The sequence below is a fragment of the Mytilus trossulus genome, chromosome 8 (assembly GCF_036588685.1).
Source record: "Mytilus trossulus isolate FHL-02 chromosome 8, PNRI_Mtr1.1.1.hap1, whole genome shotgun sequence".
Lineage (NCBI taxonomy): Eukaryota > Metazoa > Mollusca > Bivalvia > Mytilida > Mytilidae > Mytilus > Mytilus trossulus.
Window position 1 is genome coordinate 20,089,818 of NC_086380.1, and position 24,461 is coordinate 20,114,278.

Here is a 24,461-nt window from a genome sequence, read left to right on the forward strand (position 1 = left end):
GAACTGAAAGCTGTGGTTTTGACAATACATTTTAACCTATGAAAAAAGGTTTCATTGGATGTATGGAAGGAAAAAAGATTAATCCTTCACATTTGCGATAACATTTCTTGGATTGTAGCATTAAATAAAACTTCTTGTGTACAATATGAAGTGCTGTGTAATACATGTAATTTAATTGGTCGACTAATCAGATCTACCATAGATCGGCTCACACCGGCTGTCTATGAACAAAGTGTAGTAGTCAGCCGAGAACCAGCTTAAAACAGTTACAGACTTTACAAAGAATTTTATCAAGTAGAAAAAAGTTAACAAATGGATTGATAGTCATTTACATAGGTCCATTTTTTTCTGATGCAGCACATTATACTGTGGATTCATTATTATTCATTGGATACCAATTTTTGTGGATTTAGTGGGTACAGGGGAACCACAAAATTAAATGTTCCACAAATAAAAAAAATCTAAAGGATGCTGACCTCGACAAAACCACGAAATTAAACAATCACAAACATGCAGGTTTTCCTTAATCCACGAAAATAGGAACCCACGAAAATAAATGAATCCACAGTACATTGACCTTGAGATGTATTGGCTGATTTGCTTAGTTAGATAATGGTCTCATTGACCTTAAGATGTATTGGCTGATTTGATTAGTTAGATTATGGTCTCATTGACCTTGAGATGTTTTGGCTGATTTGTTTAGTTAGATTATGGTCTCATTGACCTTGAGATGTATTGGCTGATTTGATTAGTTAGATTATGGTCTAATTGACCTTGAGATGTATTGGCTGATTTGTTTAGTTAGATTATGGTCTCATTGACCTTAAGATGTATTGGCTGATTTGATTAGTTAGATTATGGTCTCATTGACCTTGAGATGTATTGGCTGATTTGATTAGTTAGATTATGGTCTAATTGACCTTGAGATGTATTGGCTGATTTGATTAGTTAGATTATGGTCTCATTGACCTTGAGATGTATTGGCTGATTTGATTAGTTAGATTATGGTCTCATTGACCTTGAGATGTATTGGCTGATTTGTTTAGTTAGATTATGGTCTCATTGACCTTGAGATGTATTGGCTGATTTGATTAGTTAGATTATGGTCTCATTGACCTTGAGATGTATTGGCTGATTTGTTTAGTTAGATTATGGTCTCATTGACCTTGAGATGTATTGGCTGATTTGATTAGTTAGATTATGGTCTCATTGACCTTGAGATGTATTGGCTGATTTGATTAGTTAGATTATGGTCTTAATTGACCTTGAGATGTATTGGCTGATTTGATTAGTTAGATTATGGTCTCATTGACCTTGAGATGTATTGACTGATTTGATTAGTTAGATTATGGTCTCATTGACCTTGAGATGTATTGGCTGATTTGATTAGTTAGATTATGGTCTAATTGACCTTGAGATGTATTGGCTGATTTGATTAGTTAGATTATGGTCTCATTGACCTTGAGATGTATTGGCTGATTTGATTAGTTAGATTATGGTCTCATTGACCTTGAGATGTATTGGCTGATTTGTTTAGTTAGATTATGGTCTCATTGACCTTGAGATGTATTGGCTGATTTGATTAGTTAGATTATGGTCTCATTGACCTTGAGATGTATTGGCTGATTTGTTTAGTTAGATTATGGTCTCATTGACCTTGAGATGTATTGGCTGATTTGATTAGTTAGATTATGGTCTCATTGACCTTGAGATGTATTGGCTGATTTGATTAGTTAGATTATGGTCTAATTGACCTTGAGATGTATTGGCTGATTTGATTAGTTAGATAATGGTCTCATTGACCTTGAGATGTATTGGCTGATTTGATTAGTTAGATTATGGTCTCTTTGACCTTGAGATGTATTGGCTGATTTTCTTAGTTAGATTATGGTCTCATTGGCCTTGAGATGTATTGGCTGATTTGATTAGTTAGATTATGGTCTCTTTGACCTTGAGATGTATTGGCTGATTTGCTTGGTTAGATTACTATCTCATTGACCTTGAGATGTATTTGCTGATTTGCTTGGTTAGATTACTGTCTCATTGACCTTCACCCATCAGTTTCTTTTGTTCTGATTAATTGGCTGTTGACCAATCAGTTATATTTGTATCATATAATATTACAAAGGGTTTTGATATTGGAAATAGAATTATACTGTAAGACAAAAAGATATGAAGTTATTTTAACGTCTATGATCTCTAAAGTTCATTTAATGCCTGATCTCAAACTTTGATGATTTTTTTTACTTTTACATGTAATATCCAGATTTTAAATTTATAGATTATTGATTGTCCTCAATTGATTTCTTGTTTTAAATAAATGTGCAGGTTTAAAATGTTAATCGATTCTGTCAATCAACATCAAACCTTGAGATTATTTGTGTATGGTATTGAGACAGCAAAACATGGAAAGGAAGGGAAAAAACAAATATACAAACACTGTCTATGATAAAATTTTAAAACTGGTTTAATTTTTTAATTTATTATTTTCAGAGTGGTAAAATGGTAGTAGAAGGGGGTAGTGTAGAATGGAGTGATGATGATGCTGTCAAGTCTGGGTCAAATACAGGTAACTTTATTGTGCATATCTGAGAGGTTTCATCCTTCTAAAATACAAGTTTTTGTTTTTTATATATATGTATGTTGGATATTAAGTGAATGATGATTCATATGATCAATACTTTATGAATAGGAACATAAGATAAACAATTTATGAGTTGGAACATATTAGCCCATTGCTAGTCCATACGTAATTGTATAGTATAAAAAGTTTGGCTGTCAAATTTCAAAAGATATCATTGTGGTAAAATTTAAGATGTGGCACTCACACCACAACTTCCTATATCTATTGTGATAAAATACAAGTTTATGTCTATTATTTTGAAAACCACTATAGTTGCAGTGGTGGACCTATAACTTTTTATCAGAGGGGGGGGGGGGGCACTGCTTTAGTGATTCCCTATATAATAAACCAATTTTTTTCAACTTTCAACTTTGTCAATCAGTTGTGTCAAGTTCAAAATATGTAAATAGAATTAGCAATCATTAGTCTAAATCTCACGGTGGCTTTTAAGAAATAACTTATAAGGCTCTTTAGATTATCATGCAATACAGTTTACCATGTACAAATACATATTAAATATATTAACTTCAATGTAGATTTATTTAGTTTACCTCCCTTTTGGAAAAAGTCCAATATTTCACTTGAAAGTACAATAGTCAAATGAGATAATAGTTAATCAAATGCATTTAAAACCAACAAAAGAGGGAGGTCATAATATTTTTAATACTTTTGTTAACAAATTGAAAATCAAAATTTGAGAAAATTTATTTCTGCTTGCAGTTAAGATTCCATATAAATCATATTTTGGTAAAAATTTTACTTTAATTTGATGATGATTTTTCTCAGTTTGTATACTATCTGATACATGTCTAGTCACAATGTAAATTGATTGTGCATTTATTTTATTGTACCATTAGTGTTCAAGAACACAAGTACATTAAAAAATAGTATAATATGATAAGAACTGTCAGAGTATACTGGTAGATTAGTTTTATTGATTTTGTCATAAAGTAGAATCTACCCATTATGGAAGCTTACAATTCAGTTTTACTTTATTATGCAAAAATAAAATCACTTTTAAAAAAAATTGGTTTTGATATGTGTCTTTGATTGCAAAATTGTACAAACACAAACCATGAAAACTGAAGTAATTTGGTAATACAAAGAAAAACATTAAGTATTCCAGAGTTCTCTCCCTTCAATAACTGTTATAGCTCAGATTTAAAATACTGACTACATTGATGGTCATGATTACACATATATGATATATATTGTTTGAAATAGAATAATAATTAACAACTGCAGTAACTGTTGCTCAATCAATCTGTGATCTGAATATTTCTTTCTTTCGTCAATTTTTTTTGTTTTTTAGCTTTTAATGCTATGTTTTTGAAGTTTCAGTGCTCTAACTTTAAGATACAGACTTATGCCTTGGGTAAAATATATTTATAAAAAAGTAGAAAAAAATATATATATTTATGACTTGTTATGATTTTCATTCATGTATTTAATGTTTGTGAAAACAAATATTTTATTGATATTTTTTATGATTACAGAAGGTGATGTAGCCGATGACCAACCACCAGAAAGAAAAGGACATAAGAAAAACTTTAAAACCCCCATAACTACACTGAACATGAAATCTGATCCTATATCAACAATACTCGATAAAATAGATGCAGAAATATCATCTTTATCTAGGTCACAGTCGGTAGGTTTCATCATTTATTAGGTCACAGTTGGCCAGTTTCATCTTTATCTAGGTCACAGTAGATATTTTCATCTTTATCTAGGTCACAGTCAGTAGGTCATCTTAGATTGGTTTGCACTTGTATATAACCAAATGTTATGTTATATAGTGCTAATAAGTTTCTGCAATATTTTTACCAGTAAACTTTTAGAATGAAGCTTTCTCTGTACCATGCTTCTTCACTGCAAATCATGTTTGTCTTACGGTACTTGACACAAATTAGACTTGAATATTTTTTTTCCTTTCCTTTGAATCCTCGGCTATTAGAAATTTAGGACAAAATTTTTGTGGTTGTATATTGGTATGACGTTGACGTCTTTGTAGTTGTCATCATCGTCATCTGAAGACACATTGTTTTTCGCACTATAACTTTAGTTTAAGTCAATAGAAATCTATGAAATTTAAACACAAGGTTTATGACCACAAAAGGAAGGATGGGATTGATTTTAGGAGTTTTGGTCGCAACAGTTTAGAATTAGGGGCCAAAAAAAGAACTACTTTAATTTTCAAAATTTGATAGGCCAAATAGGTATCTCTAGAAAAACATTATCAAAAGCAATCATGGTGTCAATATTCTTTATATATTAGACTGTATAGAAAATTTTAAAATATTTTCAAAACTTCTGCTCAAAGTTTTAACCCCATATTGTTTGCAACTTGCACATTGTTTAAGAAATATAAAATCTATGTGTCTGTAGCATAAAATAGGACGGAAAAGCTATCCATCTTTACAATTTGTATATTTTTCTAAAAATCTTGCATATGAATTTTAAATTTTCCAACAATAAAAGAGGGACGAAAGATACCAAAAGGACAGTCAATCTCGTAAATCCAAAACAAACTGACAACGCCATGGCTAAAAATGAAAAAGACGAACAGAAAAACAATAGTACACATGACACAACATAGAAAACCAAAGAATAAACAACACGAACCCCACCAAAAAATTGGGGGTGATAAAACATCTATAGTTTATCTGTGTATATTCACTGCTGTAAGATCTAGGTACAATTTACCACAACTGACATGATAAATGTATATCGTCTCTGGATTGAGAAATAATTATGTATGGAACCAATTCTATTTAATCACATTATTGTCCAATCTATTCATTTACGTTTAAATCATTTGACAGCTCTTTGAACTCTTTACACTTAAATGAATTTATTCAGAAAATTTAATATGGAGCTTTACATCTATTAAGAATAATAGTTACGTTTTATGGACATTTGATTATTTTTTTGTCATTTTAATCATGGTTGATTAGGCGGTGGTTTAGGTTATTGGTAAGATCTGCATATAATGAATTGAAGTAAAGGTCAACCATACTCGGCTCACCTGATATTTTGGTCTAGTGTGGGTTATTCTTGTCATTTGCCTTTCTGGTTTTTAACTTTTTAAACTTTCATCATTTTCTCTTAAACAGTTTAAGCAAACAAACCTATGACATTTCATATCTTATGTATTAGGTTTTGCCTTATTTGCGTCTTCCCTTTTATGTCATTTGTTTAAAGAAAAATGAACTTTCAGAGTGCAGGCACAGCTAGTACTGTTATACATCGACCTTCGAGTAGGTCAAGGTCACCTCACAGACCAGATGATGAACTAACCAGAAGTCAATTAGAGAGACCAGGTATTAGTAACATATTGTCATTTCTCAATACAGTCCTAAACATACTCTTATTTACACAATCCTGAAAATGGCTTGAAAGCATACCTGCCATTACTGTCACTATTTGAGGGGGATTTCCCCCATGGAGGCTCCCAAATTGAAAATTTAAAAGAGCAATTATGTCCACAATTTTAACAAAACAATCAATTTTACAATAAATTGAGGCTTATAAAAGTATGAAAAAGCCAAAAAACACAATATACTGTATTTGAAGGCCCCCTTGAAGGATTTTTAGAAGTATGGCAGCCATCTTGCACACAAAACCCACATGGGCATTTTGAAAAATTGGTCATTTTGTGAAAGTTATCGGTATATAGTGATTTTGTATTGCAATTTTTTGATATTTATATTTTAGAAATAAGATGTGGTATGATTACCAATTCACTGAAACAATTTTAACTCTTCAAAAAAAATGAAATGTCACAGCAATAAGCAGCTATATGTCTATGATAATGTAAAAAATTTAAACGAGAAAACTTAAAGCCTAATTTATGAACAAAATATTAAACGAAAAAAGGCCTTATTCATGAACAAATTAATGAAAACGGAAATACAAATATGATATACAGAAACAAACCACAACCACAGATGCTATCAACTTCGACAACATTCTCAATAGATTATACACAGAAATTAATAAAAAAAAGAATTAAAAAATTTGAAAGTTTCTATTTGGTTGTAACATCATTTGCAATTATACTGAACCTAAGTCACGTAATTTGTGTGAATGAATGTTTCATCAGTCGCATTTCTGAAATCTATAATTTTCCTTTTTCCACCATGAAATTATAACAATTTGCTGTAGGAAACATTATTTTAAAGAATGAAACAATTTGGTTATCTTTGTTATTTAGGACCAATGAGAGCTACACACAAATATAATGATAGTTACTCAGGATCATCAAGAGGAAGAGAAAGTCCTTTGGTGAATGGGGATTCCAGAATTAATGGTGATATTAGAGTCAATGGTGATACCAGACACAATGGTGATAACAGACACAATGGTGATATCAGACACAATGGTGATACCAGAATGAATGGTGATATTAGAGCCAATGGTGTGGCAGATATATATAGTGATATGACAAATGATAGTAAGTCAAGTTAGAAAGCTGTTTAATCTGTCAATTTGACAGGCAATATAGCAAAGAAGATGTGGTATGATTACCAATGAGACAACTCTTCACAAGAGACCAAATGACACAGAAATTAACAACTATAGGCCACTGTACTATCAATTTGATATGCAAGTCTGTTGAAGTCTGTAATTTGTTGATTATACCAAGCATTTGTGTTCTTCAATAGATCTAAGAAGATGTGGTATCAGTTCCAATATGAGACAACCTTCCATTCAAGTCACAATGTGTAAAAGTTAACCTTAATAGGTCAAACTACAGCCTCCAACATGGAACCTTGGCTCACACGGAACGGCAAACTATAAAGGACCTCAAATATGACTAGTATTCAATGTACTTATGTAGCGTGATCCACTTTTAAAAAACACCCATTCATCCCTTATAATGGGAAAAAGTTAAACCTGGCTTTTTTCATATTCAAGACATGTTAGGTTGACATAGCACATTTGCTCCTTATAAAATAACATATTAAATTCAGAAAATTAGGTAATGATTTGAAAATAAGAAGAAGAAAAAATAAAATTGGATTTACTAAATACTTTATATTGTTTGGTTTATATACACGACTCCTTCATGTCATTTATCTAAACAGATCAATAGCCATTAAAGTGTGCAAGTATTGTTTAGTATTCCCTTCTATCATTGAATATTACATAATTACAGATAAAAAGATGTATGCTCAAAGGATATTGACTTCAGCTATGCAAATTGTATAGACAGATGCTAATATCAATCATTTTGATGTTAGTATTTTGTTATATAGTTGCACTTTATCATACTTATCTTAAGGTTAATGACCCCTTCTGTAGGACTGTGTAAGTTTCAATTTTGTATTTTGAATTTCTTATATGATAATTTTTTAAGACTTCTTCATGTTACCAAATGTTAAATCTGTTAGACCAGAAGAAAGTAAGAGTATTCATTAGTAAGCCATTACTGAGGGAGGGTAGGAGGGGTCCTGGTCCCGAAATCCCGAGCTTAAAAACACAAAATCCCGAAACCCTGGGCTTTAAAAACCTGAATTTTCAAGTTCCCGAAATTCTATAAAGAATTCCCAGATCACGAAAGGGTCAATCCCGAAATCCCAAGCTTAAAAACACCCTTTCCTGTAGTCCTGATAAAGGTCCTATCCCGCCTCATTACTGAAAGTACAGCATTTTACGAAATTTTTCTCTTGACGTTACTGACTTATAATTTTCTTTCTTAGGAGAATAGAGTGATATAAAAAAATATCGCTAGAATTTAAGGACACACATGCATTTGTCAACGTAATAATAAACGTCTTCAGAGACAAAATAGCAATAAACAGATTATCATTGGTCATCTCAACTCCATTGGTTTTTCTCACTTTTGCTGTACCACCTCAAGCCAGAAAATCAAACTCATTAAGATGACCCACCATAATCTCTAAGTACAGCATGTTTTAATGGTGCCTTATTTTTTGATAAATATACATATAGATTTGCTGTCATATTGATTCCCATTTTTTTTCTGTAAAATATATTATAGAGATAAGTATGAAATTTTATAGATGTTAAATGAATTTAGTGGTATAAGGCAGTATTGTTTTTACCATGCACCTTGAAAGAAAGGCTATTCCTGTGATGTCTTTTTAATAATTTTGGTTTCTTGTTTGTTGTTAGTGTTAGAAATTGTTAAAATAAAGACTTTTCCATATTGTTGCATGCACAGTTTATAGCGAATACAAAAACTACATGAATAATCCTATTAAACTAATATCCACTAGTCTCAACTCTCTCCATTTATTATAAAATGAATGAAAACTACTCAATTTCAGTTTGATTAAAACAGTTGGTATTGAAGTGACATATATTTCTATAGAGGGTGTGAAATACAGCGTTTAAATTATAATGGTAAACTTTTACATGTCAATTCTAAACTCAAACAAAATCATTGAAATTAAATGTAAAGCGATTTCTGTATAAACGGAATGCAACAATGAACAGGATTAGACTTAATCTGTCATTACTTAATCATGAAATACACCAATGTTTACTAATGCACGAGAATTAAATGTTAATGTATTGCCGATCTTTTGAAAAAGCACTTTTATAAGACGTAGATTTTATTACGATTTTTGTGACTTCTTTGACTTTAGGAATTATTGTTATGATTTAATAATGGAGAATAATGGTGTAAAGAGACATGTCAGGTTCAAAGACGGTAAATAACAATAATTATTTTACTATGAAAGGAAAATAAAAGTTTTTATGCATGCTTAACACATTCTACTTTTATCATGTTTATTGGAATACTATGTTGAAAAAAATACTGAAAAAAAACAAAGTACTGGTAATTTGGTAGATTCCCTTCTTTCAGATAACTGAATTACAAAAATAAGAAATAAAACTGCAAATATGTATTTTAGTCTAACGCCTACACTCTAGACTTTCGTTACTAAAACTGTAAAGATTGATAAAGGTTTCAAGAAAGATTATATATGATTTCGATGAAACATTTTCACAGTAAATTTATAGTTAACAAATTAAACATGTAAAACAGTTTCCAAATTATGCAAACAGTTTTTTTCATCTAAGAATGGTCCGATTATACTGCTTAGTGCCAAGTTTAATTTATAAAACTCATTTAACAGATATTGAAAAGACAGAAATAAATAGCGTAAGGTTAAACCATCTTGTCCTGGATATGTATCTCTAATAAGAAAAATAGAGATATTAAGGTTTTGAATTAGAGAAAACTTACCTAATGAATTGAGAATATGATTTTTTAATTATTGAGGTCATATGTATTTTAAATAATTAGGGCCCCGACTAAAAGTCGGGTCGCCCTATAGTGATCAGTCTGTCCGTCCGTCCGTCTGTCTGTCCGTCCGTCTGTCCGTCCGTCTGTCCGTCCGTCCGTCCGTAACACTTTAACTTTGTGTCCGCTCCATATCTAGAAAACCGTTATGATTTCATACTTTATACTTTACATGTTTATTAACCACCACCAGAGGGCGTGTCATGATGTATGTACAACTTTCTAGGTCAAAGGTCAAGGTAAAAAAACTTTGGTTTCAGTTGACAACCCTATGTCCTGTGGTGATGATCGTGTCCGCTCTATATCTTGAGAACCCTTATGATTTCAAAGTTTATACTTGACATCCATTTTAACCAACACCAGAGGGTGTGTCATGATGTATGTACAACTTCCTAGGTCAAAGGTCAAGGTCAAAAACTTTGGTTTCAGTTGACAACCCCGTGTCCTGTGATGAAGATCATGTCCGCTACATATCTAGATAACCGTTCTGATTTTATACTTAATACTTAACATGTTTATTAACCAACACCAGAGGGTGTGTCATGATGTATGTACAACTGCCTAGGTCAAAGGTTAAGGTAAGGTCAAAAACTTTGGTTTCAGTTGACAACCCTGTGTCCTGTGGTAAAGATCGTGTCCGCTCCATATCTGGATAACCTTTATGATTTCAAAGTTTATACTTGACATCCATTTTAACCACCATCAGATGGCGTGTCATGATGTATGTACAACTTCCTAGGTCAAAGGTCAAGGTAAAAAAAACTTTGGTTTTAGTTGACAACCCTGTGTCCTGAGTTGAAGATTGTGTCCGCTCTATATCTTGGGAACCGTTTTGATTTCAAATATTATACTTGACATCCATTTTAACCAACACCAGAGGGTGTGTCATGATGTATGTACAACTTCCTAGGTCAAAGGTCTGTCTATCTGTTGGTCTGTCCATCGCTTACAATTTTGATTCACACTATATTTATTTACCCAACGTTATTGACAACGGGGCCCACAGAGATGGCTTCCATCTCAATGATATCTAGTTTATTCTGAACAGGAAATTTCCACATACCAGCACAAAAGGGTTCATATAACATGTCATGGATTCAGTCAGTTAATTATAAGACTTATTGAAACCCCATATATTCCAGCATTGAGTATTAGCTACACCATACATTGTATTGTCCTTGTTTATATGGGTTGATAGACTTCAGGTTGTTAGTTTACGTTCATTGATTAGAAAGTTAATTAGTTTATCATGTTTTATTTCATTTTTATACGCCCGTCAAAATTTTGACGGGACGTATTATGGTTTACAAATGTCCGGGGTCCATCCGTCTGTCTGTCTGTCTGTCTGTCTGTCTGTCTGTCTGTCAGTCTGTCCGGCGTAAACATGTCGCACCGTAACTTGAGATCGACTTATCCAAATTTCATGAAACTTAACATAGTTGTTTCTTATGATGGTCAAATGATCTGTATATTTTTTGGTGAAAATAAGATTAAAACTTTTTGAGTTACGGCACTTTGTAACTAAAACAGGGGTGTGTTTTTTTCACATGTCGCACTGTATCTCAAAAACGATTCTTGATTATGGCTTAAAACTTTAAACACTTCTAAGTTATATTAATCTTAATATCTGTATACTTTTTGGTGATGATTCAAAATTTTATTTTTGAGTTATTGAGTATTTTGTAAAAAAGGGGGAGGTTTTTTTTACATGTCGCACCATATCTCAAAAAAGATTTATGATTATTGCTTAAAACTTTACACATGTCTTTGTTATATTAATCTAAAGATCTGTATACTTTTTGGTGATGATACAAAATTTCATTTTTGAGTTATTGAGTATTTTGTAAAAAAGGGGGAGGTTTTTTTTACATGTTGTGCCGTATCTCAAAAACAATTTATGATTATTGCTTAAAACTTTACACACTTCTTTGTTATATTAATCTAAAGATCTGTATACTTTTTGGTGATGATTTAAAACTTTATTTTGGAGTTATTGAGTATTTTGTTAAACAGGGGAGTTTTTTTTTACATGTCGCGCCTTATCTCAAAAATAATTTATGATTATTGCTTAAAACTTTACACACTTCTTTGTAATATTAATCTAAAGATCTGTATACTTTTAAGTTTTGATTCAAAATTTTTATTTTAGTGATATTTAGTTTTTTGTAAAAAAAACAACAGGGTTGGGGGTTTTACATGTCCCGCCGTGTCTCAAAAACAATATATGGTTATTGCTAAAAACTTTCTCAGAAACTATTTATGATTATTGCATAAAACTTCCACACAAGACGTCGGGCGTATCATGCGCTCATGGCGCAGCTGTTTATTATTACATGTTGTGCCGTACCTCAAAAACAATTTATGATTATTGCTTGAAAACTTTACACACTTCTTTGTTATATTAATTTAAAGATCTGTAGACTTTTTTGGTGATGTTTTAAAACTTTATTTTGGAGTTATTGAGTATTTTGTTAAACAGGGGAGGTTTTTTTTACATGTCGCGCCGTATCTCAAAAATAATTTATGATTATTGCTTGAAACTTTACACACTTCTTTGTTATATTAATCTAAAGATCTGTATACTTTTTGGTTTTTCAAAATTTTATTTTAGTGATATTTAGTTTTTTGTTAAAAAAAAAACAGGGTTGGGGTTTCACATGTCCCACCGTGTCTCAAAAACAATATATGGTTATTGCTTAAAACTTTCTCAGAAACTATTTATGATTGTTGCATAAAACTTCCACACACGTCGGGCGTATCATGCGCTCATGGCGCAGCTGTTTATTTAAAAATTCCAAAAGGTATTGTTACAGTGATATGTTAAAAACATAACAACCTAAAAATTAAAAAAACCCACCAAAAATGAAGCAACTGAAAAAGAAAAAAGGCAAATAAATGAGATCATTTGTCTCTGCTTTCAATGTTAGTATAAAACAAGCATCAGAGGTAGGATTGCCAATGAGACAACCATGACAGGGCCTTTAGTAGCTGACTTTATGAGCTGGTTTTATCTCAGTGTTGAAGATTGTTTTCATCCGCATAATTTGGTCTCTGATTAAAAGTGGTCATATTGGCTATCACATCACATCTTTCTAAACTAATGTTCAGTAAAAGTGAATCTCAGAAACTACCCTTCAGAAGTCCTTGTAGATCCTGATACTTTCAGAATGCCAACTGAATTGTCATCTATGGTCGGGTTGTTGTCTCTTTGGCACATTCCCCTTTCCATTCTCAATTTTATGATTGTAGATTTTGGTTTGTTGTAGGTTTGCTGTCTCTTTGATAGTCAGACATCAACAGTAACAACCAGATAAAATTCTATTCTATGGTTAGATCATACAAGTACTTCATGGAATAAATTTCAGGAATAGTAAACTTACCAAACAGTTATATTTGCATATTATTTTTACAGCTGAAGATACACAAAGGAGAAAAGGACAAAGTGATTTAGATTCTGTTTCTGCTCACGATGTGGATGAGAAATTCAAACAAATTTTACGCAAGAGAACAGGTATTTATATCATATTAAATATATTTGTGACAAATTCAATATTGAGGGGAGAAATAATTTTAAAAAAAACATCTTGTCAGAGCAAAAAGATAGATGGAGTGATATACATGATATATAAAAATAGGATAATATTTCAACAACAATTGAAAAAACTCAACAACAAAAAATGATATGTTAAGGTTCAAATAATAAACTTCAACAATTTCATTTGTTTTTTGTCCAGCCTGCAACTTTTGTCGCAGAAAGCTCGACATAGGGATAGTGATCCGGCGGCAACGTTAGCTAATTTATTAAAAGATTTATATTTTAGAAGGTGGAAGACCTGGATGCTTCATAATTTGTATATGGATGCCTCATGTTATAAAGTTTCCGTCAGTTACATGTGGAATGACCTTGACCTTATGTTCATGGTTAAGTGACTACTTAAAAGGTTCTCATGCCGGTCAGATAGTTTTCACTTGACCTTGACCTCCTTTCATGGATCAGTGAACAAGGTTAAGTTTGGTGGTCAAGTCCATATCTGAGATAGTATAAGCAATAGGTCTTGTATATTCGGTGTATGAAAGGACTGTAAGGTGTACATGTCCAACTGGTGGGTGTTATCTGACCTTGACCTCATTTTCATGGATCAGTGGTCAAAGTGAAGATTTTGAGGTTGTTTTTTTTTCTAATACTAATTGCAATAGGTCAACTATATTTGGTGTATGGAAATATTGTATGATCTATATGTCAGTCAACCAGGTTTTATTTGACCTTGACCTCATTTTAACGGTTCATTGCTCAGTGTTAAGTATTTGTTTTTTGGTCTGTTTTTTTTAAACTATAAGCAATAGGTCAACTTTGTTTGTTTTATGGAAGAATTATTAGCTATACATGCCTGCCTGGCATGGTTCATCTGACCTTGACCTCATTTTCATGGTTCATTGGTGAATGTTTAGTTTTTTGGGTTAAGTTTATGTGACAGTTGTCATAAAGCTTTATATTCAGGACTATCAAAATAATATCAATGATAAGTAAAGAAGGCAAGACATTTCAGTGTGTGCACTCTTGTTGGAACAGTGTTGGTTTGGGATAAATTTTAAATTGGACAAGAGTTGTCACATCAAGAGTAATATGATATACAGTTTTGTTAATGTGGGAAAAGATGTATCTCAGAATTTGACAAAAAGTTTCTTTATGCCAACCCGATTCTAAAACACCATGTTGTGACAGATCATATACAAAATTAAAGAAAAGTTTTATTATTTATTTTGGACTTTAAAAGTCAATGACTTTATGGTCTTATGTAGGAATGGAGTATTATAACCTTGTTAATTCTCAGTTATAATTAGTCTAATCTGGTTGTGTGGATTATGTGTGATAATCTGTGTAAGCAATACACAAAGACATATTTTATTAATCATTTTTCTGAGAACTGTTGTAGACTTGAAAAAATGTGTTATATTTATGGGGCACAAGAATTAAAAAATTCTATTAATAGACATGAGGGGTTTATTCAAAGGTTTATATATCAAATATACATAAAGCAATTTTAGAAGAAAAAAAATGTTTTTAAAAATCATCACCATCAATCCATATGTATTCCATATCATCCTTATATCCTCTGATGCATGAAATATTTGCCACTGGATGTTAAGTAAGCAATAATCTCTCAAACAAAGTCATCTTCTCTTTGTCCTTTTTTTTACCTTTTTTATTTTTTTTTACTATACAAAAATTTAGTGATCCCTTGAAGTTCTGTTTCTTAAATTATATGTTGTTTGGTTGTTTTCTATTTTTCCCAGTGACTCTAAGCAACTATTTTGAAAAGTTTTCTCAGTCTCTTGGAATAGTTAGATTAATTATTAGAAAACTGTCACACCCCATAAAAAAGCAATAGAAACTGTTTCTTTATAATTTTTACCAAATTAAAAAGAACCTCAATGAAACAGAATTTAATACTGTAAATTCAGAAATTATTGTGTGCATATATTTTTGCTATTTTTGGAAAATTGACTGAGTCAAGTTATTTGCATTAATAAAAACCTCATAATTATTTCGGAATTTACAGTAGTACAAATTATTTTGATAAAATAAACACTTTTAAAAAGGAATATGTGTATGTGCTTATTAAATAGAAACACAAATAAGTTTAAATAGTTTCTTTCCTGTCATATGCAGAAGATACAATTTTATTTTTATTTTTATTTGATATTGATAGTTTAATTTAGCTTTATGATTTAACAGGTTATCAAGACAAACCATCAGCCCCAAGTGATACAGACACCGTTAGAACAGAAGATTTCAACAGAAAATTCCAAGATTCATTAGTGTATAGTTCAGGTAACAAGCTTGGCTTTGAATTATCTCCCCTTTCCTTAGTTTTCATCTGTGCAATTTATTATTTTGTTCTGTTTAATAAATTGATGAATTATGATCAGTCTTTTAATTAAAAAGGGTTATCAAAAATAGATGATAACCTCTTTCAAATGCATCTGAAAAAAAAATGACAGTGCTAGGTATAGTTTGTAAATAATTTTTTTTGTCAAAATTTTGTTTAGGTTTGATAAATAAAATCACTTTAAATTTCCTTTTGCACTTATATATTTCTGAACTTCTATATTTAACAGTACATTGTACTACACTCAAATTTTTATGATGTAAGCTTCATCGTTATTACAAATTACAACATATATTTCTATATGTATATCTCCAAAGCTTCAATTAATAAGGAGCAAACATTAAAGATATGATTTTATTAATCTCACAAACTTAAAATTTACAGTGTTAACAGTCTACTTTAACTTTTCCATTTTTTCTCTTCAGTATTTTCATTTGCTATGCATATGTCTTCAATATGTTTAGCTTTATTTATTTTCATTTTTTTAGCTCACCTGACCTGAAAGGTCAAGTGAGCTTTTCTCATCACTTTGCGTCCGTCGTCCGTAAACTTTTACAAAAATCTTCTCCTCTGAAACTACTGGGCCAAATTTAACCAAACTTGGCCACAATCATCCTTGGGGTATCTAGTTTAAAAAATGTGTCCGGTGACCTGACCATTCAACCAAGATGGCCCCCATGGCTAAAAATAGAACACAGGAGTAAAATGTATATTTTGGCTTGTATCTTTGAAACAAAAAGATTAAGAGCAAATCTGACAGAAGTAAATTGTTGATCAGGTCAAGATCTATCTGCCCTGAAATGTTCAGACAAATCGGACAACCTGTTGTTGGGTTGCTGCCCCTGAATTGGTTATTTTAAGGAAATTTTGCAGCTTTTGGTTATTATCTTGAATACTATTATAGATAAAGATATACTGTAAACAGCAATAATGTTCAGCAAAGTAAGACCTACAAATAAGTTAACATGACCAAAATTGTCAGTCAACCCCTTAAGGAGTTATTGCCCTTTATAGTCAATTTTTAACAACTTTTCATCATTTTTTGTAACTTGTACAAAAATCTTCTTCTCTAAAACTTCATTGCCAAATTTAACCAAACTTGGCCACAATTATCATTGTGGTATATAGTTTAAAAAATGTGTCTGATGACCCAGCCTTCCGAACAAAATGGCCAACATGGCTAAAATTAGAACATAGTGGTAAAATGCAGTTTTTGATTTTTATCTTTGAAACTAAGACATTTAGGGCAAATCTTTCAAGATTTAAATGTCCATCAGAATAAGATCTATCCTGTCACAAATTTTCATATGAATCTGACAACTCGTTGTTGGGTTGCTGCCCTAAAATTGGTAATTTTAAGGAAATTTTGTAGTTTTTGGTTATTATCTTGAATACTATTATAGATAGAGATAAACTATAAACAGCAATAATGTTCAGCAAAGTAAGATCTACAAATAAGTCAACATGATCAAAATTGTTAGAGGACTCCTTAAGGAGTTATTGCTCTTTATAGACAATATTGAACAACTTTTCGTTATTTTTGTAACTTGTACAAAAATCTTCTTTTCTAAAATTATGGGCCAAATGTAACCAAACTTGGCCACAATCATTATTAGGGTATCTATTTAAAAAAAAGTGTCTAATGACCCCACCTACCAACCAAGATGACCAACATCAGTAAATACAGTAACAGGTGAGCGACACAGGCTCTTGAGAGCCTCTAGTTTTAAAGCATCATCGTTTAAACATTCTTTAAGGATGTATGGGTTAAATATTGGAAAGAAGAAATAGCTTGAAAACTTTATTTTTAATGATAATTATATTAGGAATTAAGGAAGTTTATTATAAGATATGTTTTTTTTTCTTCTCAAAATTTTAATGGTGAATAAACAATTTGGACTAGACACTTATAGCCATGTACAATATCTGTGCATTAGCTTGATATATACATCATCATATACGCACTCAAACACTTATATTAGTAATATCATATACAACTGCAATATATATAAACCATTTCATAGTCATGGTTCATTCATTTCATTCATTACACATACTTTTCCAATTTTTAATATAAAAAATGTTTTTAAATTCACGACTAAAAGCCATTAATAGTAATTGATATAAAAATAAAGGTTAAAAGATTAAGAAATTTATGATTTATAATTTTATGCTAAATTTTTAATTGATGTGCTTTTGACAGTGTTAAATTTGACAGAATGTTAAATGTTGTGATATTTGTTTTAACATTGTTTTGTAAATGCTCTGTTGGTTAACCAGACGAAACTGTGGAGTACAAATCAGACGCTGATGAGAGCTCCTCCGAATCAGAAAAATCTACCAAAGGCGAGGAGTCGCTACAATGGGATTATTTTGACACCGTCCCAAAGTCTGCTTCAGGTGTGCTGTTGTTTATGTATTTTGTGGTCTTTGGATGTTGTTTTAGTTCTTACTTCACTGGTTTGTGTCTACCTTCTAACTGAGTAAATAATACAACAGCTGATTTGTCCTTGCCCTTGAAAATGCACAATTTAATCCAATCACAAGCTTTGACATATCAAACACATTGTAACACAGTTCAATCCGTTAATTAAAGTCTCCCCTATTAACATATTTTTTTACACTTTTATAATAATAACCAAATCCACAGTACCTTAATTTACTGAAATTTTACACGACCTTGCAGAAGTCCAACATTGCCCAGTTTAGAAAGTGTCTCTGTATTTTGTTTATTTACAAACCTGTGTTGTTTATTTTATTCTTTATTGTAGTTTATTTACTAGATTTCTTTTTTAGTAAGAGTGTTTTTATTACTTTTATTTCAATATATAAATGTGGCGTAGATAAGATTTATAGTTGTAAAGGATTTGTTTAAATTGACTGCCTGACATAAGGTAAATAGAGTTATCTCCCTTATCATATCATTAATTTTATTCATTGGTTGTGGGATATTCATGAATCTTTATCATGTGACATCAGGTGAAGAGAGTTGTGTCCCTTTTCAATACCATTTCTCATAATCTCATTTGTTACTGGATATTGTGGCAGGTAGAGCAGAAATAGCACAGGAGAGGTTGCAAAACAGAATTCTTTATCAATAGTACTGTATGCTACCATGCAGGGCCTTTATTCGTCATCTTCCAAAAACACTTTTTTGCACCAAAGGGTTTCCATACTTTAAGAGATCAGCTGTAGATTGTATTTATTTTGAAATCAATGCATATTCCCTCATTTGTATTGTCCTCAGAGTTATTGTGCCATATGAGCCCATATTAGATAATACACCTTATCGCTAATCCTGGCTTACCCTGCGCTTGAACTTTTGACGCATACAACAATCACTTTTCCATGTGGCGTCAGATATTTTGTTCTATGACGTCAAAATTTTAAGGGAACCTGTGAGATATCCAGTATTGGCGGACAAATAGCGATAAGGTGTATCGAATTCAAGAGAGAAAAGACAATTCTGAAGATGTTGGCTTATCTAACATACAATAGAGGTTCTTGTTGATGCAAATCTAGAAATAAGATAAAAAGTGGAAATGAGTGAAATTGAAGTTGTTTGCATCAAATTAACTATCTGCATGATTTAGGCTCTTTGTAATGAAACTACAGATGAAAGGTCTAAATTTTGAGTCTGTTGGTACAAAGATTTCAGTCACTTCGTTTATTGCGAATTCCTTACATAGGCCCATTGGTACATAGTTCACAGCTTGCACTTTTATCACATTTATCCATTGAGTTTATACACTCACAATAGATAATAACGGTGAATAGTATATCATAATGGTTGCACAATCCTGCTACCCACTTAAAATATATTATTTCATTTAGATCATTACTGTTATTATATTTTATATCAAATGTTAGAAAAAACAAGTATAGTATTACTTTTGATTTAAGGGAAAAAATAAAAGTAATCCTCATTAAAAGAATTTTTTTTAGGTTTTATAAATGGTTTACAATTTGTTTGAAATATTGTTGATTTAAGATAGGTATGATATATCATAAAAAGCTGTTATTGAGTACACATTTTTTCTTCGAATAAGAATAGATTATAACATTCCCATTTCCATAGTGGCTCGGGAATCATCCTGAGACTTACATATCATCCTTGAGGCTTAAGCCGAGGGTCCATATGGGTCGAGGAATGATACCGGGGCCAATATGGTAAAGACATGTTATAATCTTTTTATCACATATTTAAGTCTGCAGAAAAGATAAAAAAAAAAAAGGTCAATTTTAACAATTCAAAGAAACATAACAGGTAAAATTTTAAACATTTTATCTTAAAAGTGTCATTAAGGATGCAATGACGTCATGTCATTTGGAATCAAGTCACAATAACTAATAACCTCTTTTTTGGTGCGGGCAATTTTGAGGTTATTACATATGCAAAACCTGACTTATTCGTAACAAATATGTGATAACTTTAATGTATAGACCATTTTCATATTACTGACTTTTGACTCTGTAATTTATATTTTCGGGACAGGTTACCTCATTGTGGTTGGACATATCATGGTTCTCGGTCAAGCTAGAGCAATGTAAATAAGTAAATTCAAGATTTTAATCTGTATAATTTTGAGGGAAAGTTTACTGTTTAATGCTTTGTACACATGACTCAATCATCAGAAAGCAGAAAACTTTCCCCCCAAATTGCACTGTTTATATATTTGACCTTACTTCTTTGGGTTGCTCCTAATTGACAGAGTACCAGGATGTCCTACCACAGAGAGGTAAACTTGCCGAAAGAAATAGAACACAGAGTCAAAAGTTGGTAAAATGAAATAAGACTATTGACTAGACATTTTGAACTCAATGAAGAAAGTTATAAATAGCACACTTATTTTTTGTGCGTTTAGGACCAGTCATAAACCACTTTTTAGTGTCTAAACCAGAACTAAAATCCTACTAAATTAAAAATAAAATAAAATGAAAAATACAACATAGACTTTAATATTTTAGATTTCAACAAAAGAGGTATAGTAGGAGATTGATGATTATAAAACTTTTGATGAAAATTGTTGGTAAATTTATTTAAGGATTCAAAGAGGATGATTCCGTATCAAATGACAGCAGGACTAGAACTCCACAACAGAATGGGGACGATAGAGAGGCTAAAAGTTTAATTGATCGATTACGTCCAAAAAGTAGGTAGAATTATAAATATGAAGCAAATATCAAGTTGTCAATTATACTGAACATTCCAATTGTTTTGAGAATCAAGGTGTGCATTGTTTGGCTGTGCACAAAGTATGCATTAAAGGCCTTGTCTGTGCGTATGTTAGGCCTGCAATTTGATTCAGTTCTCTACTTTAGTTAGCTTCTATCAAATATTATGAAATGGATTCAGATTGCTTATAACTATAAAACAAAGCTCATGTTTAAAGTTGGGTGGCTTTGATTTTACAATTAATGATTGAACTTATTGCTTTTTTGTAGTTGTATTAAAAAAAATATGTTTTCCATCCATTGCAGGTCCAGAGTCTGTTATAGAAGCTAATGTAAAATCTATTTTATCCAAAAAGCGTGAAAATGGCACTGTACTTCCTAACCAATCACAGCGTTCTGTTTTCATTCAAGACCTTTATTCTAAAGCCTATAAAACTGTTTATTCTATCCTTACAGGGTCTAAGTCTTCACCACCTGTGTATAACAAACAAAAACCTACTAACAATCACCTCTCATCACCTTACAATTCACTGCGTAAACCAATCTATGTCAGCGATGCTGAGTCCGTCAGGACAGAAGACTTTGAGTTCCGCTTCAAAGATTTGATCGTGAATCAGATGGACAGTGAGACAGATGTCACAGATAATGACCCTTTACATGCCAAGGTCAAGGAGATTCTACAGGTCACACTGCCTTGTAAGTTTAAAGTCTTATTTACTGAATCTTATGTATAATCCTTTATATTTCTGTTAGTCCCTAATCAGAACTTACACAAGTTATAGCATGTAATTTTTTTCTTGCAGGCTAGATAAGCCTAAAATTGTAATTTCTACATGTAACATTTTTATATTTTCTATGCTGTTTTATTATAAGAAATAGTGTTGCCTACCAGAGGAAGCATTTAAAGCAAATAAGAGAAGAAAAACAAGGCTGTAGGCAAAATTTAAATCAAAGTACAAAAATGTTTATGGACTGTAGTGCCATTTTTCTCATTGTCAATCATACCACATTTCCTAATGTTATATGTTTTAAACTTCAAAATGACCAGAATATATGTACAATGTCTACATCTATTTGTTGTTAACCCTTAACCAAGGATTTGTATAGTACCATACAAATCCTTGCCTTAACATGACATCTACCATAATCAATCGGAATTAATGTTTTTTTACACAATACTGTCTGAAAAATAACCATCAAAATGAATATGTTTTAACCATTAAATGTTGAATACTAACAGCAATGATCCTACAAGGGCATATCTCTATAATGGGTAAGTTTTTTGGTTGAATTATCTCCCTTTGAAGAGGATAACAATCACTACTTTGAACAGTGTGGGCACTTGTGTGAGGTTTATTTGATTATTTCTGTAAACTCCTCTGCAATGGTATTTGGAACTCCCAGGTATTAATGAATGATGTTGTGAAAGAATAAAATTCATAAAAATTGAAATGGTATATGATTATTGAGACATACATAAGTGTCTGTAAAAAGTTTGTTGCTTGCTAGACAAGTTCTTGCTATTTGATACACATCTTGGTCAGTGTTTTTTTTTTATTAATGCACTTTGTTTTTGACTGTATCAGAATTTTAAGCCATGTTGAGTTGGAGGGTACACACAATGTGAGAACTGTTTTGTGATTTCTTCTACTGATGTTAAAATATCACAATAATTGAAAATGAATGCATACTTAATGGTCACATGCTGCATACCAATGTTTTTCTTCAATCATTTACTATGGATTCTCTGTATACAAACATTTATTTATCATAATAAGATTTTAATCTTTAACACAAGATGGTATTCCAGTATTGCCTTTTGGTCTTTGATGCAGTTATTGTAATATTTTCATTGTTATTTGGTCCAAATATTTAAATTCAAGCATTTAGTTTTATTTTGAAAGAAAACTTTGAGATTTATGAATTAATAAAAACAATGTCAAAGAATTTCAAAATGAATTGAAACATTATAAAAATTTGTAAACATATAAAATATAAAGAGGTTAAATGTGTCTTGTTTGAATTGTGAAATTAACAGGCTATTAGAAGGTACAGTTTTATATTTTTCAGATCGTAAGAATGAACGAGAGAGAAGCCAGTCAGAGACTGATGTACGTCTGAGAGACAGAAGAACAGAAATGATGAATGGTGATGCCCAATCCTCTCCAAGGGACCAGAACAACAGGTAGGGTTTTAATAAACGTATTTACACTTTTGGTATTTAGCTGTATTTTGCCTACGAATGACCTTATATCACCTCCGAATAACCTTTTGACGTCAAGCAACAATCACTTTTTAGTTGTGATTTCAAATATTTTGAATTATGAAGTCAAAGTTTACGGGAACCTGTGTGATGTTAAGTAATGGCGGACAAATTTGCATACAAGTGTAAATACGTCTATTGTTAATTAAAGGAAGAGCTCCCAATGTTATACCTTTTTGTTAACTTTTCAGGTATGGGTTGTATTATTTTGAAGTAGTGATGCTCCATACACCTTTTCGTTATTTGAAAATATAAACCACTTGACCAGAGAATCTGTGCCTCTTATATAAAAAAAAAATGTTAGCTGTCCTTGCATGTTATATGACATGCAAATTTGCTATTTAATTTTTGAAACAGTATTTGACCTTTAAAAAAGTGCTATAATTTTAACAATTTTTGACAATTGTAATGCGTCTACTCTAGAATTAGTATCTGAATATTGATGTACATGTATATATATTGTATCATTTCCAAGGTTTTTTATTCTGAAGAGAATAATTTCACTATTGATTTGTGATTGGTCACAAGACCGCCAGGTGATCAAATAAATCTGTAATTATTATCTGTTATATAGTTATTTAAACATGAGAATGTGTCGAGTGTTAACAATACCTTAGTCAGAAGACCATTTGACGTGTAATTAGATTTTTAAGGCTAAAAAGGTAATTTTATTGTCAAAAGCCTCTCAATTTACCAATTCTATCCATGAAAAATGATATTAAAAGCTTTCAAGACAAAATTGAAAAGGATCAGCACATATTTTTATAGAAAAAATGATCTATAAAAATATGATATTATTTTCTGACCGTCAATTCCCTGAAAGATAATTTTAGTGGCTATTAGTAATTAGTGGTGGATTTAGATAATCCCAGGTGAATGATTAATGACAATATTTTGAAAAATGTTTTTATAGTCAACGATTAGTAGTTGAGACCCATTGTTTCAATACTATTTCCCCTAATGAGCGCCGGTAGTGTCAGCACTTTGAGTGGGGGTAAATCAGATGAAGATACATTAGAAGACGAGGTTTTTGACAGTTTTTGTAAAGATTATGAGACAAGAGTTCCTGTTAATATACAGATCCGTTTTGAAGAATATACAGCTGATGGTCAAGTCATTTGTTTTGACCAAAAGACGGAAAACATAGAGGCCTGGATCGGTACTAATAACTCAACGCAAGACACACAATCATACTATAAGTAAGTTTATTTATGTAGATTAGAGACAAAA

General features: G+C 31.4%; 1 protein-coding gene across 1 annotated transcript in view; it reads left to right on the forward strand.

Annotated features, from left to right (window-relative positions):
• The window catches only part of LOC134727435 (uncharacterized), an 85,220-nt gene that overhangs the window by 27,515 nt on the left and 33,244 nt on the right, over nucleotides 1–24,461 (forward strand). Inside the window, exons 2-12 of the mRNA XM_063591816.1 lie at nucleotides 2,494–2,569; nucleotides 4,120–4,274; nucleotides 5,844–5,946; nucleotides 6,840–7,079; nucleotides 13,315–13,413; nucleotides 15,640–15,735; nucleotides 18,074–18,193; nucleotides 20,839–20,946; nucleotides 21,275–21,664; nucleotides 22,209–22,241; nucleotides 23,039–23,153. Coding sequence (XP_063447886.1) covers nucleotides 2,494–2,569; nucleotides 4,120–4,274; nucleotides 5,844–5,946; nucleotides 6,840–7,079; nucleotides 13,315–13,413; nucleotides 15,640–15,735; nucleotides 18,074–18,193; nucleotides 20,839–20,946; nucleotides 21,275–21,664; nucleotides 22,209–22,241; nucleotides 23,039–23,153 — 1,535 coding nt within the window. The remainder of the gene's footprint in view (nucleotides 1–2,493; nucleotides 2,570–4,119; nucleotides 4,275–5,843; nucleotides 5,947–6,839; nucleotides 7,080–13,314; nucleotides 13,414–15,639; nucleotides 15,736–18,073; nucleotides 18,194–20,838; nucleotides 20,947–21,274; nucleotides 21,665–22,208; nucleotides 22,242–23,038; nucleotides 23,154–24,461) is intronic.